The sequence below is a fragment of the Tupaia chinensis genome, unplaced genomic scaffold, assembly GCF_000334495.1.
Source record: "Tupaia chinensis unplaced genomic scaffold, TupChi_1.0 Scaffold138619_1, whole genome shotgun sequence".
In the NCBI taxonomy this organism is placed as follows: Eukaryota; Metazoa; Chordata; class Mammalia; order Scandentia; family Tupaiidae; genus Tupaia; species Tupaia belangeri.
This window is the reverse complement of record NW_006198512.1, coordinates 351,261-373,580: the sequence shown is the minus strand read 5'-3', so window position 1 is coordinate 373,580 and position 22,320 is coordinate 351,261. Positions and strand designations below refer to the sequence as shown.

The 22,320-nt window shown below is 42.7% G+C and overlaps 1 protein-coding gene across 5 annotated transcripts in view; it reads left to right on the top strand.

Moving 5' to 3' along the window:
• Nucleotides 1–22,320, top strand: part of NOL8 (nucleolar protein 8) — a 31,353-nt gene that overhangs the window by 4,923 nt on the left and 4,110 nt on the right. For 3 of the 5 annotated variants that reach the window (XM_014592810.2, XM_014592806.2, XM_014592808.2), the window contains 11 exons: nt 386–464; nt 1,156–1,291; nt 2,409–2,477; nt 4,933–6,837; nt 8,739–8,852; nt 9,326–9,431; nt 11,418–11,434; nt 11,974–12,064; nt 13,851–13,989; nt 15,086–15,163; nt 19,634–19,872. In XM_014592810.2, the coding sequence (XP_014448296.1) occupies nt 388–464; nt 1,156–1,291; nt 2,409–2,477; nt 4,933–6,837; nt 8,739–8,852; nt 9,326–9,431; nt 11,418–11,434; nt 11,974–12,064; nt 13,851–13,989; nt 15,086–15,163; nt 19,634–19,872 (2,971 nt within the window). In that variant the 5' untranslated portion in view covers nt 386–387. The remainder of the gene's footprint in view (nt 1–385; nt 465–1,155; nt 1,292–2,408; nt 2,478–4,932; nt 6,838–8,738; nt 8,853–9,325; nt 9,432–11,417; nt 11,435–11,973; nt 12,065–13,850; nt 13,990–15,085; nt 15,164–19,633; nt 19,873–22,320) is intronic. The other 2 variants (XM_027765524.1, XM_027765525.1) reach the window with 1 other exon arrangement.

Here is a 22,320-nt window from a genome sequence, read left to right as displayed (position 1 = left end):
TTCCTAAAAACATTACATTAATATTTGATAGTTAGAGTCTGAGAAATAATGGAATAGTAAATGAGTGTCAGTTATTTGCCAAGGTTCCTGCCATTCCTTTATAAGCAAATAGCAAATATTGCTTTATGGTTTATACAGTTTACCTCGTTCATATCTTCTGTTCACACTGTAAGGCAAGGGTACACGGACCTCTCTGCTCCGTGGTCAGGAAGAAGTGGGGACCTTGATGTCCTCTCTCTGGGTCGCATTGACTTTTTCTGCTGCTTCCTTTGTGTCTCTTTAGTAAATAAGTCTATATTTCTTGGTATTAAATAATTAGAAAAAGCCCATATTGAAAAATATTTTCATGTTGCCATGTCCTTGAGTACTATTTTTTACTTTATAGGTATGTCTGTTTTAAATAAAACAAAATGGAAAGGTGGAACACTACAAATTCAGCTAGCGAAAGAAAGCTTTTTGCACAGGTAATTGGTCCACATGGGTTTAAACAATATATTTTTACATGTAAATGGTTTTATATTAATTTATTTAAATTATCAAGTAATTTACTAGTACATTTGTAGCACATTAAAACATTGTAATTAGAGCTGAAATCCACTTTTAACTCTCACTCCCCCAACCCTACCAAAAAGATGATCTGGTACATTTTGTGTGTGTGTGTGTGTGTGTGTGTGTGTAGAGAAAGACAGGTAAGTAGATATTTTAAAATATACATGGGTAGTTAGTTTGTCTTTTTCCCCATGACCGTCCATAGAGGTGTTGCCTTCTCTCTTGGTGACAATTGTTGGTGGTACTCTTTCAGAGATTGGCTGCACCACGATGTAGCTGGCCACTCTCCACTAGTAGACATTTAGGCTGTCTCTACCTTATTTGTGACCATAGATGATCATCCTTTAGAACATCTCTTACAGACATGCAGATGTTTCTCTGGAGCTTACATCAAAACGTGCAGTTGCCGAATCTTAGGGGTTATGTACATGTAAAATTTAATAGACTCAATTACTTGACATTGATTTTGACTAGTAATACTAGTGTTTTGATTTTTAATACTATAAAGCTATTTCTCATGCTCATTTGGGGTCACGAAAAAGGATATAACCATTTGCAGGCTTGTCTGTTTTAACTCTTTGTTTTGTTTTTTTTTCTTTGATTCAGATTGGCCCAAGAAAGAAAAGAAGCAAAAGCAAAGAAAGAAAAATCAACAGCAGGCAATACCAACTTAGTAGAAAAGATGGGAGGGGTGGATTTCCATATGAAAGCTGTGCCAGGGACAGAAGTACCAGGACACAAAGTAAGTCTCCATTGGCAGCCTGAGCCAACTCAGCAAGTGGCACCTGAGACTGGATTATCATGAGTTTCATGTTTAAAATTAGTTGGTTTATTCCCCTTTCTTTGAAGCAGTTATCATAAAAAGGGCTTTGTGATTTTCAAGGTGCATTTACAACTCCTAGGTGAGCTTAGTTCTCCATTTTACAGAGATCAAAAGCTGAGTGGAATTGGGGCCAACCATAGGTGAGGTGTACAGAAGGTTTTGATTTGCTTTTATTTTTTCATTTTTTTAAAAGACATTTGTTGGGACCAGCAGTTGGTGTAATGGCTATGTCGCTGGATTCCCCACGTAGTCAACCATGGTTTGAGTCCCAGAGCTGGTGGCTTAAATTCACGCTGGGTACGTGTGCATGTGTGCCCAAGATCCTGAGAGAAGAAGGGATTGCGGCATGGCTATCCCCCCTTTGGGGTGATTTCTCGCTTTCTGTTTCTCTGTCACTCTCTGTCTTTCTGGTGAGCACATGCGCCCTATAGCAAAATAAATCTCTCCAAAAAAAAAAAAAAAGAGAGAGAGGGAAAAAAAAACATTTATTAACTTGTCTATTTGTTATGATTTTCAGGCCACTGGGTCTGGGGCTTGTAAGGTGGTTGGCCATGTGGGAGTATAGTGCCTCAACCACCACACCACTTGCCAGCCACAATTAATTTGCTTTCTAATAATGGATGTTTTTGCATAGCATCCTTTGTCATACATTTTGGACTGATAGTTGTTCTGAATTTCCTTTTTCTTTTTTTTTCTATGATACTTTTTCTCTTTGAGAACTCTCTATTGTCACAAAACTAAACTGAGTAAGAATCATAAGCCTCCTGTGAATTTTTAAAAAATAATTATTTATTTAATTTATTCATTCATTTGTTTAATTTGACCAGAGAAAGACAGACACAGAGAGAAGGAAAGTGAGAAAGCAAGATACCAGGCTCAGGACTCACACTGTGGCCAGCCATGTGGGAGTGCCCAGCACCTTAACCATCATGCCACCCGCTGGCCTGAGAGTTAAGTTTTTAAAGTCATATTAATGTATTATCTTTTCCACTGTGATATATATAGTAAATACATTCTTGTTTATGTTTTCTTTTAGAACTGGGTTGTGAGTAAATTTGGAAGAGTCTTACCTGTTCTTCACCTTAAAAATCAACATAAGCGTAAAATATCCTTTGTGATTGGCCTTTCAGGGTAACTATTACTTAGTACATTAAAGTATCTGTGCTTCTACCACTAAATCCTCAGTTGTTTATTTAAGCTTGTATGTTTTTCATTTCTAAGTAAGTTAAGATCTGCACCTACATATATGAAACAACTAGAGAATAATGAGAGAATTTCATTAGGCTTTTTTTTTTATAAAGAATTATTTTATTTAACTTTATTCATTTTATTTGCTTATTTATTTTAATTTGACGAGAGAGAGAGAGAGAAAGCAAGCCACCAGGTCCGGGACTTGAACCGTGGTTGCCCAAGTCCAGCGCCCAAGTCCAGCACCCTTAACCACCATGCCACCTGCCAGTCCCAAAATTTCATTAGGTTTTGTACAATTGATATGAATGATGAGTGCCAAAGAAGCAATTTCATTTATTTATTATACTTGTTCTTATGTGAGCCCAAAGCCATTGCTAATGAGGGTAAGAAACAAAGACCATGGTTAAAGAAAGCTTTAGAAAAATTGAGGTAGGTTTCGAATTAAGAGAAAGTTGATGGGTAGTGGCTCTGGAGAGAGAAAAATAGATTAAAAAAACGTGGACGGTAGAGTGTTGTGTAAAGAAATGTTGTGGAACTCAGGATGAAGAAATTCTGATTCCTATTCAGTGAAGTCAAATTGCCTAAGACCTTGAAAACTTGGTATCATGGACTTCTGAGCTGTGGATGTGTTTTGTGTGTCAGAGAATCAGATACTTAGGTTTTTCAAACAAAGGTACAGAATACATGTAACTGGTTTAAGAAGTACTGGAGAGGACCAGCAGATGGCATAGCAATTATGTCTCTGAACTCCCACATGTCCAACTGATGTTCAAGTCCCAGACTTGGTAGCTTGAAACTTACGCTGGGCACATGTGCGTGCATGCCTGGCACATGTGCGTGCATGCCCAAGATTCCAGGATAAGAATGGAGGAGAAGGGCTTGTGGCATGGCCACCCCCCTGGAGAATGATTTGTCACTTTTCTTCTCACCGTCTCTCTGAGAGACGGTGCACATGCTCTTAAGGCAACAACAACAACAACAAAAAAGTGCTTGAAGAGTACAGGGTGGAGAGTCAAGTGGCCCAGTGATTAACCACTGCAGTAAACACTGCCACCTTGAGAAGCAGAAAGCTTACCTGGAGAGCTCAGCTATCATGCCCCCGAGACCACTGCCTGGGCTGGGGCCCCGTAGCGTGGCCACAGGTACTTCTGCCCTTCTGGCCCATGGCACTGAAGTCAAAATACTGATTTCTTCCTCTACCTTCCAGCAGCAGTCACTGACATCACAGAAGATATAGAAGGGCAGTGGAGACAGGAGACACTTGTTAGTCCATCTCACATGTAACTGACATGTGTTCTGTGGTTACTAAATGAAGAAAGGGACTTTATAAGAGTTCAGTTTAAACAGACTTATGTATACCTATTCATGTGTTTTAGGAAATGCCAATTACCTTTACAGCACACCGACATTAGCTAAAATCTTCATGGGCAATGTCAGTAACAAATCAGGCCTGGTAAAGAATTAAGAGCCTTTGGGCCAGCTGGTGGTGTGGTTAAGGAAGCTGGATCCCACATGCTGGACCACATGATTCAAGTCCTGGACTCAGTAGCTTGAAAAAAAAAAAATACTGGGTATATGTGCATGCATGCCCAGAATCTCAAGGGAAGAATGGAGGAAAAGGGACTGTGGCATGGCCATCCTTTCTGGGAGTTATTCTCACTTTACTTTTCTTTCTCTCTGACAAGGGCACAGAATACTAAAAATAAATTTGCCCTATAGCAAACAAAAAGAAAAAATAAATTATTAACTTAATGTGCAATCTCTGTGGCACAGCAGCAATGCACTGCTTAAGAGAAGTATATCCCACAGGGCAGCCACAGGTTGAATCCCTAGCCATGTCAACCTGAAACACGCAGATAGACATGCATGTGCCCAAAGTCTAATAGGCTAGGGGACTGGAAGAAGGGTGTCATGATGTGACCAGATCCTGTTGAAAGTATTCATCTCTCTCTTTATCATGCACATGCTCTGAAATGGATAGAGGAGGAGAAAAGAATCATTACCTTTCTGATAAAGTCCTACAAAATGCATTGTTGTAGTGAGTTCCATGTGAAATGGACATCATAGCACTGGGAGAGTCAGAGCTAGGATTAGTCAGTATTGAGAAGACAGGAGGAGTATCTACATACAGTTCAAGCAATGCCTGCCAACAAATACTGGTGTTTGGTTTTAACTGGAAATGCCACAGATGACTCAATTCCTTAGACTATAGAAGGTGACCTAATAAAGTCCTCATTTTGTTTGATAGGAAACTGCGGGTAGGATGGGATAAGTGACTTCTTCAAGATTAAACGATATTTTTGTTTCACTAGATTGATAGGTTCTCCTAAGACCCACTGCTTGTATTTTGTTCCTTGACTTTGGATAACATCATGAAATATGACCCTTCAAAGTACTGCCATAATATAAAGAAGATAGAGGAGGGTCTCACAAGTGCCACTCCCATCTCCAACCTCACTTGGGAATTGGAAGGCGGAAATGACCCCATGAGCAAGAAACGGCGAGGAGAGTTCTCTGACTTCCATGACCCTCCCAGGAAGATAACAAAAGTGCAAAAAAAAGAGCACCCCCCTGAGTCTCTGGCTAGGAGTCCAGGGTCCAATTGGGTAATGGAAAGTCCACACTTACCACGGCAGCGGGTGATTGAAAAAACGCCTTGTGATTTCATTCTTCCTTCTAAAAAAAAAGCACTCCTTGCACATGGTTGTGATGCTCAGAAACTTAAAAATGTACTGTTTCAGACTTCTGGCTTGGAAACCCACAGGAAAAGAAGCAGCATGTCTGATGACAATGACGATCGTGATACTGATTCTGAAGATGAATTAAGAGCAATGATTGCAAAAGAGGAAACCTTACAGAGAATTACGTGGTCTTCAATAAAAGATTCTGAAAATGAAACCTTTGAAGTTGTAAGTACTGATTTCAAATCAGATGCTCACAGACTTTGTTCTTTAACTGGTCTAGGTATCAAAACTAATGCTTCCCGCCTTGATGGTGATGCTCTAGGAAATGACTGTGAGTATGATTCTGGAGACACAGATGAAATTGTTGCAGTAAAAAACAGTAAGGTAAAAAATGAACAAACGAGGGCTACAGAATTCTCAGAAGTGGAAACATCTATACACAAGAAAATATCTTTTAAAAACAGAGAAAATGGTCAGCTTTCTCATCATTGTATTGAAGTACCGAAAAGAAACAACGCAGAATCAGACCATGGTCATGGAATAAAGCCTCGTAATTGTAAATCTCCGTCTGACTCCAGAAGCAGTGAAGATGCTGATTTTGCATCTGAATTAGCTGAGTCTGAGGGAGATGAGGAATATGACACCATGATGAAAGACTGTATCCGTGTGAATCTCACTCTAGCTGACTTGGAACAGTTGGCTGGCCATGATCCAGAGGTTCCCAAAGAGGATTCTGAGAGCAGTGGCCCAGCAACCACCACCCACTGCAAGTCTGATTGCGTCTATAAGAGCCCCCGGATTCCTCATGGCCCCCGCAGAGATCAACAGGGCATTAGTCCTGAGGAGATTCTGGCTTCCCTTTTAGAAGAAGAGAACACCTACAGCAAACCAAAACCAATGGGAAACAACTTAAAGCCAAAATTCCAGGCTTTCAAGGGAGTAGGCTCTCTATATGGAGAGGATTCAGTGAGGAAATCCTTAAAAGAGAATGGTGTCTCTGTAAATGTTAGTCCAGATCAGAATTCCCTGAAACAGGAGGGCCCCAATAGTACTTTAATTGAAAATGAGTCCCCCTATGCTAACATCCTATCAAGCAAACTGACTCCATGTCAGCATGCTAAGACAGTGAGTGGCCTAAACCACATCCAGCTTCAGAAAAGACAGGCCCCTTCTAAGGGTCAGGATCACAAAGTAGTGTACCCTCGTGGTTCAGAAAAAGGAAGTCAGGATTCTGTCTCTAGGACGTTGCTGTTAAAAGGTAAGAAATCCTTAAGTCCCAGTGCAGAGACTCCCAAGATGAGCTTTGACCAAGACAGTTGGCATAGTGCCACAAAGAGGGAAGCTGCTTCAGAGGAAGACAGGGCTGATTCAAGCAATTTCAGTTCTCTAGAGAAGTCACCAAAGGTCTCTTCCAGAAAGGACACTCAGGAAAACAGAACTGATTTCTCACTGTCAAGCAGTGATCTGCCACATGGACATGCTCAGGATAAGCATGCTGCAGATAATCAGAAGCGTTTGGCAGCCTTGGAAGCCAGGCAGAAAGCAAAGGATGTGCAGAAGAAGTTGGTGCATGACGCACTGGCAAAGTTGGTAAGTACGCTCAACCTGTCTCGTAATAGTAAATCTCCATCTTCTTAACAAGAACTGTCAGCTATGAAGTCGGTTGTGTTCTGAGCACTGACCAGATTTGTACTTTGTCTCTTTGAGTTAGCAAGTATTACACAGGCCAGGAGGTGGCATGCCAGTTAAGGGACTGGCCAACTGTGCAGCTCAAGTCCCAGACCTGGCAGTTTGAAAAATCACACCAGGCACACGTGTGCACATGTCCAAAATCCCAAGAGAAGAATGGATGAGAAGGTATTACAGCATGGCCATCCTCTTGGGAGGGTGATTCTCACCTTCCCCCTTCTCTTTTTCTGTTAAGCACACGTACCCTATAGGAAAAAAAATAAAAATAAAAAACACAACTTTTATACTGTATTCACTAAAGGAAGTAAGATTAAACTCCTGTTTACTGGAAACATTTTTAATTTATTTAGAATGTATAACTGCTATATTTAAGTAATGTATCCTAATGTCACTTAGTTTGCATATAAATGACTTGCCAAGTGATTTAGACTTGCTGAGATTTACTGAAATGAGCTTTTGTTCATCCTTTTTTTTTTTTTTTTAAGAGGTTTTTTGCTGTAGGGGGCATACAGTCAACAGAAAGACAGAGACAGACAGAGACAGAAAGCGAGAAATCACCTCTCGGGGGGGACGGCCATGCCACAGTCCCTTCTCTGTTCTCCACTTGGGATCTTGGGCATGTGCACACACGTGCCTGGCATGAGTTTAAGCCACAAGGTCTGGGACTTGAACTGCAGTTGACTATATGGGAGTCCAGTGACATAGCCATTACACCAACTGCTGGTCCCTTTTGTTTGTTCTTCTAACAGTTGTTAGGCACACCTTCACAGTAAGTGCTAGATGTGCGGGATGAGGTGGTGGTCCATGTGGTGGGCACAGACACAGTGCAGGACTGTGGGCTGGGAGAACATTGTGCCCTTGTAGCACATGGAAGACACACCAAAAGAGGTGAGAGGCTTCCTCAGCCTGAGTTGTCTAATGTCAAAGGGTAAGTAAGAACTGATCAGGCAGAGGTAAGAGTGGAAAGAGTAGAGTGAAGGAAAAAGTGTTCTAGGAAAAGGTAACAGTTTATACAAAAGTGAAGATTTTCGATCACCGTGACTGAAAAGTAGAGTGTGAGGTAGCAAGAAATGAGGCTGGAGTGAAAGGAAGGAGCTAATTTTAGTTTTGTTATGTGTGCATTTGCCAGAGAGAGGCGGGGTAGTAGTTGAGGGAGGGTGTCTGAAATCTTCCCCTAGGGGGATGGCCGTACCACAGTCTCCTCCACTCTCCCTGGGTATTGGGCAGACACGCACATGCACTGAGTGTGTTTTCAAGCTGCTGGGTCCAGGATTGACCTCACAGCCAGCCATATGTATCCAGGTGCCTTAACCTCCACACTGCCTGCTGGCCTACCTGTGGACTTACGTATGGTCTTCAAAGTAAGAATGGTTTTTGCATACAGAACAGAGACCATATGTGGCCTGTAAAGCTGAAAGAATCTTCTCTCTGGCCCTTTACAGGAAAAGTTTACTGACCTCTGTGTGTGGAAGTCTTCAGGCTATGATAACAACTCAAAATAGGTCAGATCAGGACCCAGGGAGAGCCGTTGGGAGGTTGAGAGTCAGAACTAAGGCAGTTACAGTGGGAATAGATTTAAAAAATACCAAGTAAGTTGAATTGATAGGACTTGGTGGTCGCTAGGTAGGGAGAGTAAGAGAAGTTGAGTTTCTGCCTTGGGGAAATAAGCAGATGATGGTGGCACTCGATAGGTAAGGAGAAGGAATGGGGAGGAGACTTGGCATGGAAGAGGAGGTGATTTTGACATGCTCACTTTATGACTGGGCTGCCTTAGGGTGTAATGCTTTCGATGGCCTCTGTAGGATGGTCACCCAGAGGACAAGCCAACGCACATCATCTTTGGTTCCGACAGTGAAAGTGGAACAGAGGAGAGACCTACTCAAGGGCAGAACCATCCAGGAGAGAAACTGGTAAAAGTAAGAACTTCAGGACATCCCTGTGGGCATTCATCTCATCTTGCAGATCCATTTCTGTCTGTTGCATACAAAGGTCTCCACACAACTGCCAGTCTCAACATAAAATCCTTTTGGGAGCCATGATGAGACCCAGGCTCTCGGGGCCCCAGGGGTCTGTGAGATTATCTCACACCTGAAACTATTCTCCACATCCTCTGCAGAGTGTTATCAGCTTTAGAGAAACACTGTGGGAAATGTTCTTACGTGTAGTAATTGCCCCTCAACATCCAGGCTGCATTGAGGAGCCTCTGGATTAATGATCTGGGAGGCATTCAGTATCACTGAACCAGAAGGGTCCATTTGACTTGCCACCCACTCATTCCTGGGAGATGCATCCAGGTATTTGCAGTGTGAGGGAGGACATAGCAGGACGAAGAAAATGCTGGTTGCTTCTTTACTTACCAACATTTGTTTTCTTTTGATCTGTGTAACAGGAGTCCCTGGGTAAAGCATCTGGGAAGTTGTTTGATAGCAGTGATAATGAGGACTCCGATTCCGAAGATGACAGTAACAGGTTCAAAATTAAACCTCAGTTTGAAGGCAAAGCCAGAAAGACAGAGACAGACAGAGACAGAAAGCGAGAAATCACCTCTCGGGGGGGACGGCCATGCCACAGTCCCTTCTCTGTTCTCCACTTGGGATCTTGGGCATGTGCACACACGTGCCTGGCATGAGTTTAAGCCACAAGGTCTGGGACTTGAACTGCAGTTGACTATATGGGAGTCCAGTGACATAGCCATTACACCAACTGCTGGTCCCTTTTGTTTGTTCTTCTAACAGTTGTTAGGCACACCTTCACAGTAAGTGCTAGATGTGCGGGATGAGGTGGTGGTCCATGTGGTGGGCACAGACACAGTGCAGGACTGTGGGCTGGGAGAACATTGTGCCCTTGTAGCACATGGAAGACACACCAAAAGAGGTGAGAGGCTTCCTCAGCCTGAGTTGTCTAATGTCAAAGGGTAAGTAAGAACTGATCAGGCAGAGGTAAGAGTGGAAAGAGTAGAGTGAAGGAAAAAGTGTTCTAGGAAAAGGTAACAGTTTATACAAAAGTGAAGATTTTCGATCACCGTGACTGAAAAGTAGAGTGTGAGGTAGCAAGAAATGAGGCTGGAGTGAAAGGAAGGAGCTAATTTTAGTTTTGTTATGTGTGCATTTGCCAGAGAGAGGCGGGGTAGTAGTTGAGGGAGGGTGTCTGAAATCTTCCCCTAGGGGGATGGCCGTACCACAGTCTCCTCCACTCTCCCTGGGTATTGGGCAGACACGCACATGCACTGAGTGTGTTTTCAAGCTGCTGGGTCCAGGATTGACCTCACAGCCAGCCATATGTATCCAGGTGCCTTAACCTCCACACTGCCTGCTGGCCTACCTGTGGACTTACGTATGGTCTTCAAAGTAAGAATGGTTTTTGCATACAGAACAGAGACCATATGTGGCCTGTAAAGCTGAAAGAATCTTCTCTCTGGCCCTTTACAGGAAAAGTTTACTGACCTCTGTGTGTGGAAGTCTTCAGGCTATGATAACAACTCAAAATAGGTCAGATCAGGACCCAGGGAGAGCCGTTGGGAGGTTGAGAGTCAGAACTAAGGCAGTTACAGTGGGAATAGATTTAAAAAATACCAAGTAAGTTGAATTGATAGGACTTGGTGGTCGCTAGGTAGGGAGAGTAAGAGAAGTTGAGTTTCTGCCTTGGGGAAATAAGCAGATGATGGTGGCACTCGATAGGTAAGGAGAAGGAATGGGGAGGAGACTTGGCATGGAAGAGGAGGTGATTTTGACATGCTCACTTTATGACTGGGCTGCCTTAGGGTGTAATGCTTTCGATGGCCTCTGTAGGATGGTCACCCAGAGGACAAGCCAACGCACATCATCTTTGGTTCCGACAGTGAAAGTGGAACAGAGGAGAGACCTACTCAAGGGCAGAACCATCCAGGAGAGAAACTGGTAAAAGTAAGAACTTCAGGACATCCCTGTGGGCATTCATCTCATCTTGCAGATCCATTTCTGTCTGTTGCATACAAAGGTCTCCACACAACTGCCAGTCTCAACATAAAATCCTTTTGGGAGCCATGATGAGACCCAGGCTCTCGGGGCCCCAGGGGTCTGTGAGATTATCTCACACCTGAAACTATTCTCCACATCCTCTGCAGAGTGTTATCAGCTTTAGAGAAACACTGTGGGAAATGTTCTTACGTGTAGTAATTGCCCCTCAACATCCAGGCTGCATTGAGGAGCCTCTGGATTAATGATCTGGGAGGCATTCAGTATCACTGAACCAGAAGGGTCCATTTGACTTGCCACCCACTCATTCCTGGGAGATGCATCCAGGTATTTGCAGTGTGAGGGAGGACATAGCAGGACGAAGAAAATGCTGGTTGCTTCTTTACTTACCAACATTTGTTTTCTTTTGATCTGTGTAACAGGAGTCCCTGGGTAAAGCATCTGGGAAGTTGTTTGATAGCAGTGATAATGAGGACTCCGATTCCGAAGATGACAGTAACAGGTTCAAAATTAAACCTCAGTTTGAAGGCAAAGCTGGACAGAAGGTTAGTGAAGTCTACCAATAACAAAAATCATGGCATATCTTTGTTTCTGTTTTAAAGTTTATCCTGTGAGTGAGGGAGAGGGAGAGGCTGAAATCCAGCATGGCCAGCAGGTCTCGATACCATCAATTTGGCCTCAGACAGTCGAGGTCCTGGCGCCTGATGAGCCCTGCAGACTCGGTGCTCTCTGGATGCAAACCAGCAATCTTCCCACGTGGGTCTGACTTGGCTAGCATTATGTTTTACCATTCCGCCACCACCAAACCCCAGCATCCTTATTTTTTGACATAGTTCTTAAATCTAAAATTAACACAGAGCGATCCCAAGCCTTGTCCCATGTTCCAGTGTTGAGGTTAATTCAGGAGAAAGTCCTCCCCCTGTGGCCCTCTGACTGGCTCGTGTGACCTGCACTTCCTGGTAAGTGAGGTTGTGTAGATGTGTTAATGCAGTGGATTTCAGGGCGCTGGGAGGTTCACTTGGAGAGTGCACTTTAGGAAACTTAAGAATATGACTGTTGCTTGTGTATGTTTTTGTCTGTGTAGCTCATGGATTTACAGTCACATTTTGGCAATGATGATAGATTCCGCATGGACTCTCGGTTTCTGGAAAGTGACAGCGAAGAAGAACAGGAAGGTAAAATCGTTGTTTTCCAAAGAGTCCTGACGTCAGAATCAAGAAACCCTGAGAAATCAGCTGGTGTTTCTCATTTATCACATGAAGAAATTCTGTACCCCAGAAATGGAATTCAGTTTGTAATCAATGTCTGGTTGACTTAACGTCTCTCACAGCTGACTGTGTGGGACCCAATGCCTTAACCTCCATGCTACCTGCTGGCCCCTTTTCCAGCTTTTGAGATGTGTTTTATCTATCCTGCAAGTAAAACAGCACAGCCAACCTAGATCACCTAGAGTTTTTTCCAGCATTGTATTCTTCCCTGGCAGTTATTATTAGGCTAATTAAAATTACTGGGCCAGCAAGGTAGCATATTGGTTAAGGCAACTAGATCCCAGGGGTGACTGTGGTTCAAATTCCAGACCTGGTGGTTTGAAAAGCCACCAGTGTGTGTATGTATGCCCAAAATCCCAAGAGGAGAATGGAGGAGAAGGGATTGTGACATGATCATCCCCCCCTCAATGACCTATACTAGAGGATACTTTTTCACTTTCTCTCTTTCTCTTTTTGTTTCTGTCCAGCAAGCACACACACACCTGTAGCAAATTTAAAAAGAAAAGTAGAAAAGGAAAAGAAATTGCTGATTTGGGAAGTAAAAAATTGTTGACTATTAGTAGTTACATATTTTTCAAATGAAGGCAGTGTACACTCTGCATTTTCTTACTTAAATAGTAGATGTGTTCATTGTATTTCTATTAGGTTGTTAGGAAAGTCATAATGTGTTTTTCTGTGCAAAAATGCACCATCACTTTTCTGATGACCCAATACATTAAGATAGATAGCACACTGTCTTCCCACCGCTGGGAAACGCTTTGTCTTTACTATCTCATACTCTCTGGTTCATAAAACATTTCTTGACCTAGTTGAACATAACCTCTCCTGTGAACCTTTAGAAATATTTGGAGCATCTCTGTATAGAGCTTAAATCAGTCTTTTATTCTAGTTTTTATTAGTTTATATCCTGCAGTAAGCTGCAAGGGTCTCAAAGGCTTAGACCTTTTTAGTATGTCTATAATCCAAACTTTGTCGTGTGATACTTAACTGTTTCTGGTAGTTTTGGATTACAGCTTATAGTGTTCCGTGATGCTTTGCGTGTGTGTGGGGGGGCATATGGCTTTCTTCCTCCAAGACTCACTACTGAATTAGAGACTAAAGCCACTGTCTCCCCATGTGTCATGTCAGCAGTTAGTAAAATTATTACCTCTCATTTTCTTCACCATTTTTGGATTTATATTTCATTTAGATTACACTTTTAGGATGTTAGTAGTATCAAAGAGTATATATTAACCACTTTAAATCACTTGTATGATTTATCTTGCTTTGTTTATCAATTTTTTTTAAGAATTTATTTTATTTATTTAAATTTTACCAGAGAGGGAAAGTGAGAAAGCAAGCTGCCACGTCTGGAACACAATAGTGACCTGCCGTGTGGGCCCTTAACCACAATGCCACCTCCCAGCCCCTTATTTGTCAGTCTTTACTTGACAGATTTTAGACTTGCCACTAATTGGCATTAAATCCAGATTTTGGTTATATAATTGCAAAGATATAAATGCTTTCTGTTTGCTGGTCATGCGATTTCTGGGTCGGCATGGGGACCTTGGGGATGAGAGGGTTAGCTGAATGAGGCGAACTTTTCTTCTTTCTGTCTTGATGAGCTCTGCATGTGTTTTTAACTATTACATTGATGATTGAGGTCTCTCCAGTTACGTTTGCCAAGAGATGACTAAGGATCCTTTTCCCTCAGAGGTAAATGAAGGGAAAACTGCCGAGGAGGACGAGCTGGCTGCAGAGAGAGCGCGGGCCCTGCATGTCGTGCAGAGCGTCCTGCATGTCAACTTAAGCAGTGCTACAAGCAGAGGATCAGCTGCTGCTAAGAAATTTAAGTATGGCTTATGTTCTGTCCCATTCTATTAATATCTTATGTTTTTTGCCAGAAATGAACATCATTATGAACTCTAAGTCTAAGCCATCTCTAACTTCCTGGGAGTGCAATTGGCAATATGTGTGTAATGTGTGTATCACTCTCAAGAGTATATGTACTTTTTCTCATTGATTCGCTTCAAGAAACTAATCTTAAGTTATTTTTGTATTTATGTACCTGGACGGCATAGCGTAATGTCCACTAGTAAACTAACTAGAAAATAGTTTAAATATCACCTGTAAAAATGATGCTATATAAACATAACTGTCATGGAATGTTTCAATCGTGTAATTGAAACTTGTAAGAGACAGTGTGGGAGGAGGATGGGAAATAGGGGTGGGTGAGAGAGGAAATCAAGGGGAAAAGAAAGGAAGCAAGATATCGAAGGAACACAGAAATGGAAAGTTGGCTGCTGATAATCATGTATGTGGTCATAGCTTTGACTGCACTAATATACAGTGCATTCATGCTGGGAAAATTCATTTGGTATGCTGTAAATGAAACCTAGTGACTGAATATAAAAATAATAATAAAACAAAGAACAGATTTGTATAATGAAGCCACAGTACATCACTACCACCTTTATAGTCACCAGCACTTGCTACTTTTCTCTCCTATACTTTTATTTTGATCTCTGTTTTACCCAGTATACTATTTTATGGAAATTCCAGATAGCATCATTTCATTTGTGCATATTTTAGTAATTTTTAAAGGAAAATAATGATCCAGGGAGATTCAGAGGTAGATCGTTTAAAATGTTTTTTTTTAATTCAATCTCTGTAAATTATTATAGCATGATGAATTTTCCTAGCCTGAGTACACTGTATATTAGTCCAGTCAAAGATATTACCATACCCATATTATCAACAGATAATTTTCCATTTTTGTGTCCCTTAAAATACTATTTTTAACAAGATCATAATTTTTTTTCATTGTTTAACTTCATCTTGCCCAAAAATTAGTGTTAAGTTAAAAATTGCTATTAATTTTTGTGTAGTATTCTGACTTATCTCCTTATCTCTGACTCTTCCCTCTTTTTTTTTTTTTTTTTAACCTAGGGACATCATACGTTATGATCCAACCAGGCATGACCATGCTACTTATGAAAGGAAAAGAGATGAAAAACCTAAAGAAAGGTAACTCAAGATACTTATTTTAGTAGTAGGATCATGTGAATTATCTAATATCAGACTGTAAGAAAAAAATGGGTAGTTGCCACGTCCTATCCATTGGTTCCAGTATATACAGTGTACGACAGGAGGGGTGGGGTCAGAAACAAGCACATAATGGGGACCCACTTTCCGACAAGGGGTTGTTATGCACACAAATGATGACAAGCTCCTACTTAAGTATGATGCTCTTTTTATTTTATATTTTTTAAATGTATGATAGAATGTGTGCACACACGAGAGAGAGAGAGAGAAGCACCCTCCACAGGACTCGGCCACTGCAATCCTCTTCCTCCATCTTCCAGCTCACCAGGTTTCTGAGCATGCCCACATATACCCAGTATATGTGCAAGCCAGCCAGAGCAAGTTTTTGAACTGTGGTTGGCAAATGGCTTTCAGGTCCACAGTCCAGTAAGCTATGACTACACTGCAAAGGCTGACTCAGTGCCTTCTAATCGTGTGAAGGGACTTGTAAAAGTTTCTGGGGAAAGTGAAGTTAAAGTACGAGTTTATTTTGGTATAAAAATGAATTATTTTGTTTTGGCTTTTAAAATTGTTATTTTATGATTTCTTTTTTTTTTGTTGTTTGGAGAGGTTTATGTTATACGGAGCGTGTGCTTGCCAGAAAGACAGAGCAAAACAGAGAGACAGAAAGCAAGAAATCACCTGCCAGGAGGGATGGCTACACTGCAATCCCTTCTCCTCCATTCTCCTCTCAGGATTTTGGGAATGCACGCACACGGCACCCAGCATGTTTAAGCCACCAGGTCTGGGACTTGGACTGCAGTTGACTAACTGGTAGTCCAGTGACATAGCCATTATGCCAACTGCTGGTCCCACAACATAGTTTTTCAAAGATTGCATACTGTGTGTGATATTTTCGTACTCTTTTTTTTTTTGGAGAGGTTTTTGCTATAGGGCACGTGTGCTTGCCAGACAGACAGAGACAAAGAGATAGAAAATAAGAAATCACCCCCCAAAGGGGATGGCCACGCCACAATCCCTTCTCCTCCATTCTCCTCTTGCGATCTTGGGCACACACGCACATGCGCCCAGCGTGAGTTTAAGCCACCGGGTCCGGGACTCAAACCGTGGTTGACTACGTGGGAGTCCAGCGACATAGCCATTACGCTAACTGCTGGTCCCCCGTATTTTTCATTTTCAGACAGGAACATTACATTTTGTTGTACACCTTCAATTTTGTCCTACTAGTTTTGCTTTATGTTGTTGGTTTTCATTTTGTTTTGAGATATGTGAGATAGGCAGTACCCCCTGTTTTAAAAAAATAATTATTTATCTTTATTCATTTATTTATTTTGATTTTAATTTGACCGGGGTGGGGGGGGGAGAGAGAGAAAGAGAGACAGAAACTGAGAAAGCAAGCCGCCAGTGTGGGACTCGACCTGTGGTCAGCCATGTGCGAGTCCAGCGCCCTTAGCCACCATGCCACCTGCTGGCTCCAGCAATACCCTTTTTTAAACTCTGTTATGGTATACCATTCCATAACCCATTTTCCTTGTTTAGTTGGCATTTCTATTTCTGTTAAATGTTTATTTCTGAGCCATTTCTCTTTCCTATAGCTTTTTATAGCGTGTGATTTCCCTGAACTTTTGAAGACCCCATCATATTAGTTTCTTGTGGCAGCTGTAACAGATTATCACAAACTTGGTGGCTTAAAACCACAAACATTTGGGCCAGCCAGCAGCATGGTAGTTAGGGTGGCTGGATCCAGTATGTCCAAATTTATGGTTCTAGTCTCACACCTGATGGCTAGATAAACACACTGTATGTGTGTGTCTGTCGGTGCATACCCAAAATCCCAAAAGGAGAAATGGGGGAGAAAGGGTTGCAGCGTGACCATCCCTCTGTGTGTGTGTGTGTGTGTGTGTGTGTGTGTGTGTGTAGGGGGGTGCCTTTCCACCTCAGTTGCCTCATGTATCGATCCGTTAGACTATGTAAGTGCCCGGATAACATGGCAGCTGGCTTCTATAGAACAGGTTTTCTAAGAGAGGGAAGAAGTAGGCAGCTGTGGTATATTTTAAGACCCGGTGTTAGAAGTAATACACTATAACCAATCTACCTTATTCTGTTTTATTGAAACAAGTCTCTAGGTTGAACCCACACTTTGATACAGGATGTTAAGCACCAAATCTTAAAAGAAGTATCAAGAATTTGTGGATATGGTTTAGAACAATCGCAGTCTGCCTCTGACCTCAGATATTGACATCCCAGCATGTGCAGAATATGCTACCCCTCCCTGGACTCAGAAGTCTGTCTTTAACAGCATTGCTTCAGAATTTAGGATGTTGTCCAAATCAGGTGTAGGTACAGATGAGGCATACCTATCACAGTGCACAGAGTGTGAATCTTTTTGATTGGAAGACCTGCAGACCACAGAGACAGGTTGCCTGCCCTGCCCCTTATGAACTGTGGCAGGTAGGATAGGCATTAATCAGTGGGGCAGGGGTGGAAAGAAAACAATTCTGAAATCCAGGTAGGTGAGTGTCAGAAGCTCTTCGATTAGGTAGGACTAAAGGCCTAGGAACAATTCTCCATGACCATCAGTCAGCCCTGTCTTCTGGGTCATCCTTTTGTTTTTATGAATGGTAGCACACGTTTGTGACTAATTTTCTCAGACTGCTTGTTACTTGCCAAAGTTTCAGAGTCAAAAGCCTCTTATTTTGGAACATTGCTGCCCTATCAGTCCAAGCTGGTGTGTTTCTTCTGGTACAATTCCTTGTACTCTGTTGTCCCCTGCAAGTTGTCTTCAGACTCTCTGCCTTAGAGGCACACCATGGACCATTTCAAGATGAGCCTTTTTTCCTTCCCTTGGGCTTCTGCTGGAACTGCTTCTATAGTTTTTGAACAGTTGAAGTCTCTTACCTCTGGCTAGGGTGCTAGCAAAGAATTTAGCTTCATTTGTAGACTGGGGTCTATAGTTTCTCTGTCAGGGACAGGTAAATATATAGGCCCTGCAAGCCACTCCATCTCTGTAGTGACTCAAGTTTACCTTTGGATCAGAAAAGCAGCCGCAGACGACAGTAAATGTACGAGGCCGTGTTCCACTAGGGCTGTTGCTTGGCACTGATACTTGCATTTTACATAATTTTTGCATGTCCTGAAACATTTGTGCTTTTCTGTGCAGTCATTTTAAGCTATAGAAAGCATTCTTAACTTGAAGTTCCAGGCGTAAATAATCAGTGGCCTGCATTTGCCCATGGGCCTCAGTTTTCTAACCACTGCTTTAGACCATGTTTTCCCGAGAGTGCCATAGGTTTGACCTTTGCTCAAAAATGCTTTTGCATTTTACTTTAACCAGCTACAAGAAACCAGAAAATACTTGGCAGTGATTCCCTGGACGTCTCCTGAGCTAGATCACCCAGTTAAGTAGGTGCATCAGCTGTTTCTTACATTGGTTTAGGTGACAGTACTGCCGAACTTCCTGTCACTACATAGCAAGGGTCTCCTTTCCTCCAGTTCCTAAAATGCTATTTACTGTACTTCCCTGCAGGCCCTTCCCTGTAACTCCTTAAGGTCTGTGTAGCAGCTGCTCACAGTTTCTTCATGGGCCTTCATTCTTTTGCTGTGACCCTAGTCTCAAGTCATGTGCTACCACACATGCTTTGTTCTGTTTGCTGAAAGAGGTCACTCGCCCAGGCAGGTGGTACATCCATAGTGTACTGACTGCGGTGCTGAAGACACATGGCCAACCACTGTTCGAATCCCTGGGTCAGCCTGAAAATCTTGCTAGGCACATGTGCGGATACCCCAGATCCTGAGGACCTAGGTGGCTGGGGAAAAGGGCATGACAATACTGTTAAGTGTGTGTGTGTGTGTGTGTGTGTGCGCGCGTGCGCATGAACTCATAACAGAAAGATCCCTAAATCAGCCCTCCCTCGAGGATGGGAAAAGTACCAGAGTCCTGGTCCTGTAAAGCCTGCCACATGTGGCCCAGTGGTGACCACTTGAACTATCCAGTAGAGCTCAGTTTCTTTCTCCTTTTTATTTTTAAAATTTGCTACAGGGCATGTGGCTCACAAGACAGAGTCAGAGAGAGAGGATCCCGTGCATGTGGGACACTCCTGGGTTTGCATCCCAGGACCTCTTTGAGGGTCACGATCCATGGCGGCTGAGATCGTGGGTAGATCACGCTGTAGAAGCCCCAGCTAGGCACACCCATCTGTTTGTCTGTCTTTTTCTCTCCTGGAAAGAAAGAAAGAAACTTTAAAAGATAAATTTTCTGGAAAGGTAATTCTGTGTTAAAAAATCACTTACGGGTTAGGGTTCTACTTTTACTAGTAGAGCTTTATAAATGGATCTTCGTGGTTGTTGAAAGGATGGAATTATTGTTATCCAAGGTGTTTTCCTTACCTGATTTCTGGAAATTTCCCAAAAGTTGTTTCACGGTGGTACACATGTCTACATATGTCATTGTAGTAAAGCGAAACGAAAGAAGAAAAGGGAGGAGGCTGAGAAGCTCCCTGAAGTGTCTAAAGACATGTATTATAACATCACCATGGATTTGAAGGAAATCTTCCAAACTACAAAAGATACCAGCAAGAAGGAAGAAGACACACCCTGGAACGGGGGCTGTGGTGGAGAAAGGGCCAAGGCTGAGCCTCCCAGTGCATTCACGTTCTCCTTTTTTGGTTCTGATACTAAAGATGTAAAGGAAGGTACTTTTCCCCCACGTTACCATTTCAAGTGTTTGAACTTCATTGATTGGGTCTGCATTAAGTGTGTTGGATTTAATATTACCTCAGTAAAGGATCCTTTTTCCTGAGACAGATGGTTTGTGATTCAGTGCTGTGTGACCATAAACATGATATCCCTGAAGCTGCAGAAAAACTATTTTTGTATTTTAGGGAGCAAACTTCTAGCTAGCTCCCATGTGGAGGGAAGCTAAATAATAATGTATAGCATTTACTTCTGTGTGTAAAGTAGTCCTGAAGAGGGACCAGCAGTTGGCGTAATGGCTATGTCACTGGACTCCCATGTAGTTGACTGTGGTTCAAGTCCCAGACCCGGTGGCTTAAACTCAACGCTGGTTGCGTGTGTGTGTGTGCCCAAGATCCCGAGACGAGAATGGAGAAGGGATTGTAGGGTGGCCATTCCCCCAGGGAGTGATTACTCACTTTTTGTCTCTTTCTCTGTCTTTCTGGCAAGCGCACACACCCTATAACAAAAATCACTCCAGAAAAAAAAAAAGTAGTCCTGAAGAATTATAACAAGTTATATTTTTAAAAAGCCTTGCATCTTAAATGCATCTGAAGATGGAAATCTAGTGCCGTATATCAGAGGTCCCCAAACCCTAGCCCACAGACCAGTACTGGTCTGCTGGGTCCCAGGTTGGGGGTGGCTGCAGTTAGGGGTAGACAGCCAATGAGCTGGCATCTGTGTCTGCAGCCGCTCCCCATGGCTTGCATTGTCACCTGGACTCAGATCCTGTCAGCCAGTGGCTGTACTGGGTTCTTACGGGAGCACACCTGGGCTCTGACCCTGTCAGCCAGTGGCTGTACTGGATTCTTACGGGAGCACAGACCATATTATTAGGTGATCATTTCATTGTATATTGCAAATTGGCAGTCGTGGACGTGAAGTTTCAGTAGATGTGGTGTACTTGGGTCATTCTGGGACCAGCCTCCAGTCCCCTGCCCCCTACCCCCTCCAGTCCATCCATGGCGGGAGTCTTCACAAACCTAGGTAGGGGTAGGTTGGGGGCTGGGAGATTTGTTTTTAAGTACTTGGAAAATTTGTGGAGGTTTATGATGTAATTGTTTAGCTCTTAAAGCATTAGCTTTTTTACCAGTTCTAGAAAGAGGTTTTGGTACCTGGAAAGTTCTCATTTATAAATAAGCTAGAGAGGGAAACATGGTATCACTGCCTGATGTTACATTTTAAGCTTTAAAGTAGCACAGATGTTGCTCATTTATACACCTTTAATTTAGTTTTTTTTTTTTAGAGGTTTTTGCTATAGGGTGCGTGTACTCACCAGGAAGACAGACAGACAAATAGAAAGTGAGAAATCACCCCCCAAAGGGATGGCCACACCGCAATCCCTTCTCCTCCATTCTCCTCTCGGGATCTTGAGCATGCACACACATGTGCCCAGTGTGAGTTTAAGCCACCAGGTCCAGTACTCTAACCGCGGTCAACTGCAAGTCCAGTGACATAGCCATCACACTTACTGCTGGTCCCATACACCTTTAGTTTTTATACCTTTTTATAATGTTACTACGTATTTTATTTGTTAAGATTTACTTAATTCGGGAACCAGCAGTTAGCGTAATGGCTATGTTGCTGGACTCCCACGTAGTCGACCGCAGTTCGCGTCCTGGACCCAGTGGCTTAAAAAACTCATGCCGGGCATGTGTGCAAGCGTGCCCAAGATCCCAAGAGGAGAATGGAGGAGAAGGTTTGGCGGCGTGCCCATCCCCCCGGTGGTGGGGGTGATTTCTCGCTTTCTGTCTCTATGTCTCTCTCTGTCTGGCGAGCACACGCGCCCTATAGTGAAAACCTCTCCAAAAAAAAAAAAAGATTTACTTAATTTTATTTATTATTTCAATTTGACCAAAGAGAAAGAGAAAGAAAGCAGGTCTGGGACTCACATGTGGTCAGCCATGTAGAAGTCCAGCACCTTAGCTACCAGACCACCTACTGATCTCAGTGTTACTCTCTTTCTTTTTTTCTTTTTTTTTTTTTCTTTGAGAGAGTTTTTGCTATAGGGTACTTGTGCTTGCCAGAGATACATAGAGAGACAGAAAGTGAGAAATCACCCCCCCCCCAGGGGGGGATGGCCCCATGATAATCTCTTCTCCATCTTCCTTTTGGAATTATGGCCTGGGACATATATTCGCCCAGGTTACAGTATTTCTTATCAGATGACTCTAGGAATGCCAAAATTATGATAGTAGCTTCTCTCAAATATTTGAAAATCTAAAAAATGATACTATTTTTATTTATTTATTTTTTTGAGAAGTTTTTGCTATAGGGTGTGTGCGCTTGCCAGAAAGACAGAAAGTGAAAAATCACCCCCAGGGGGGATGGCCACACCCCAATCCCTTCTCCTCCACCCTTCTCTCGGGATCCTGGGCACATACGCAAATGTGCCCAGTGTGAGTTTA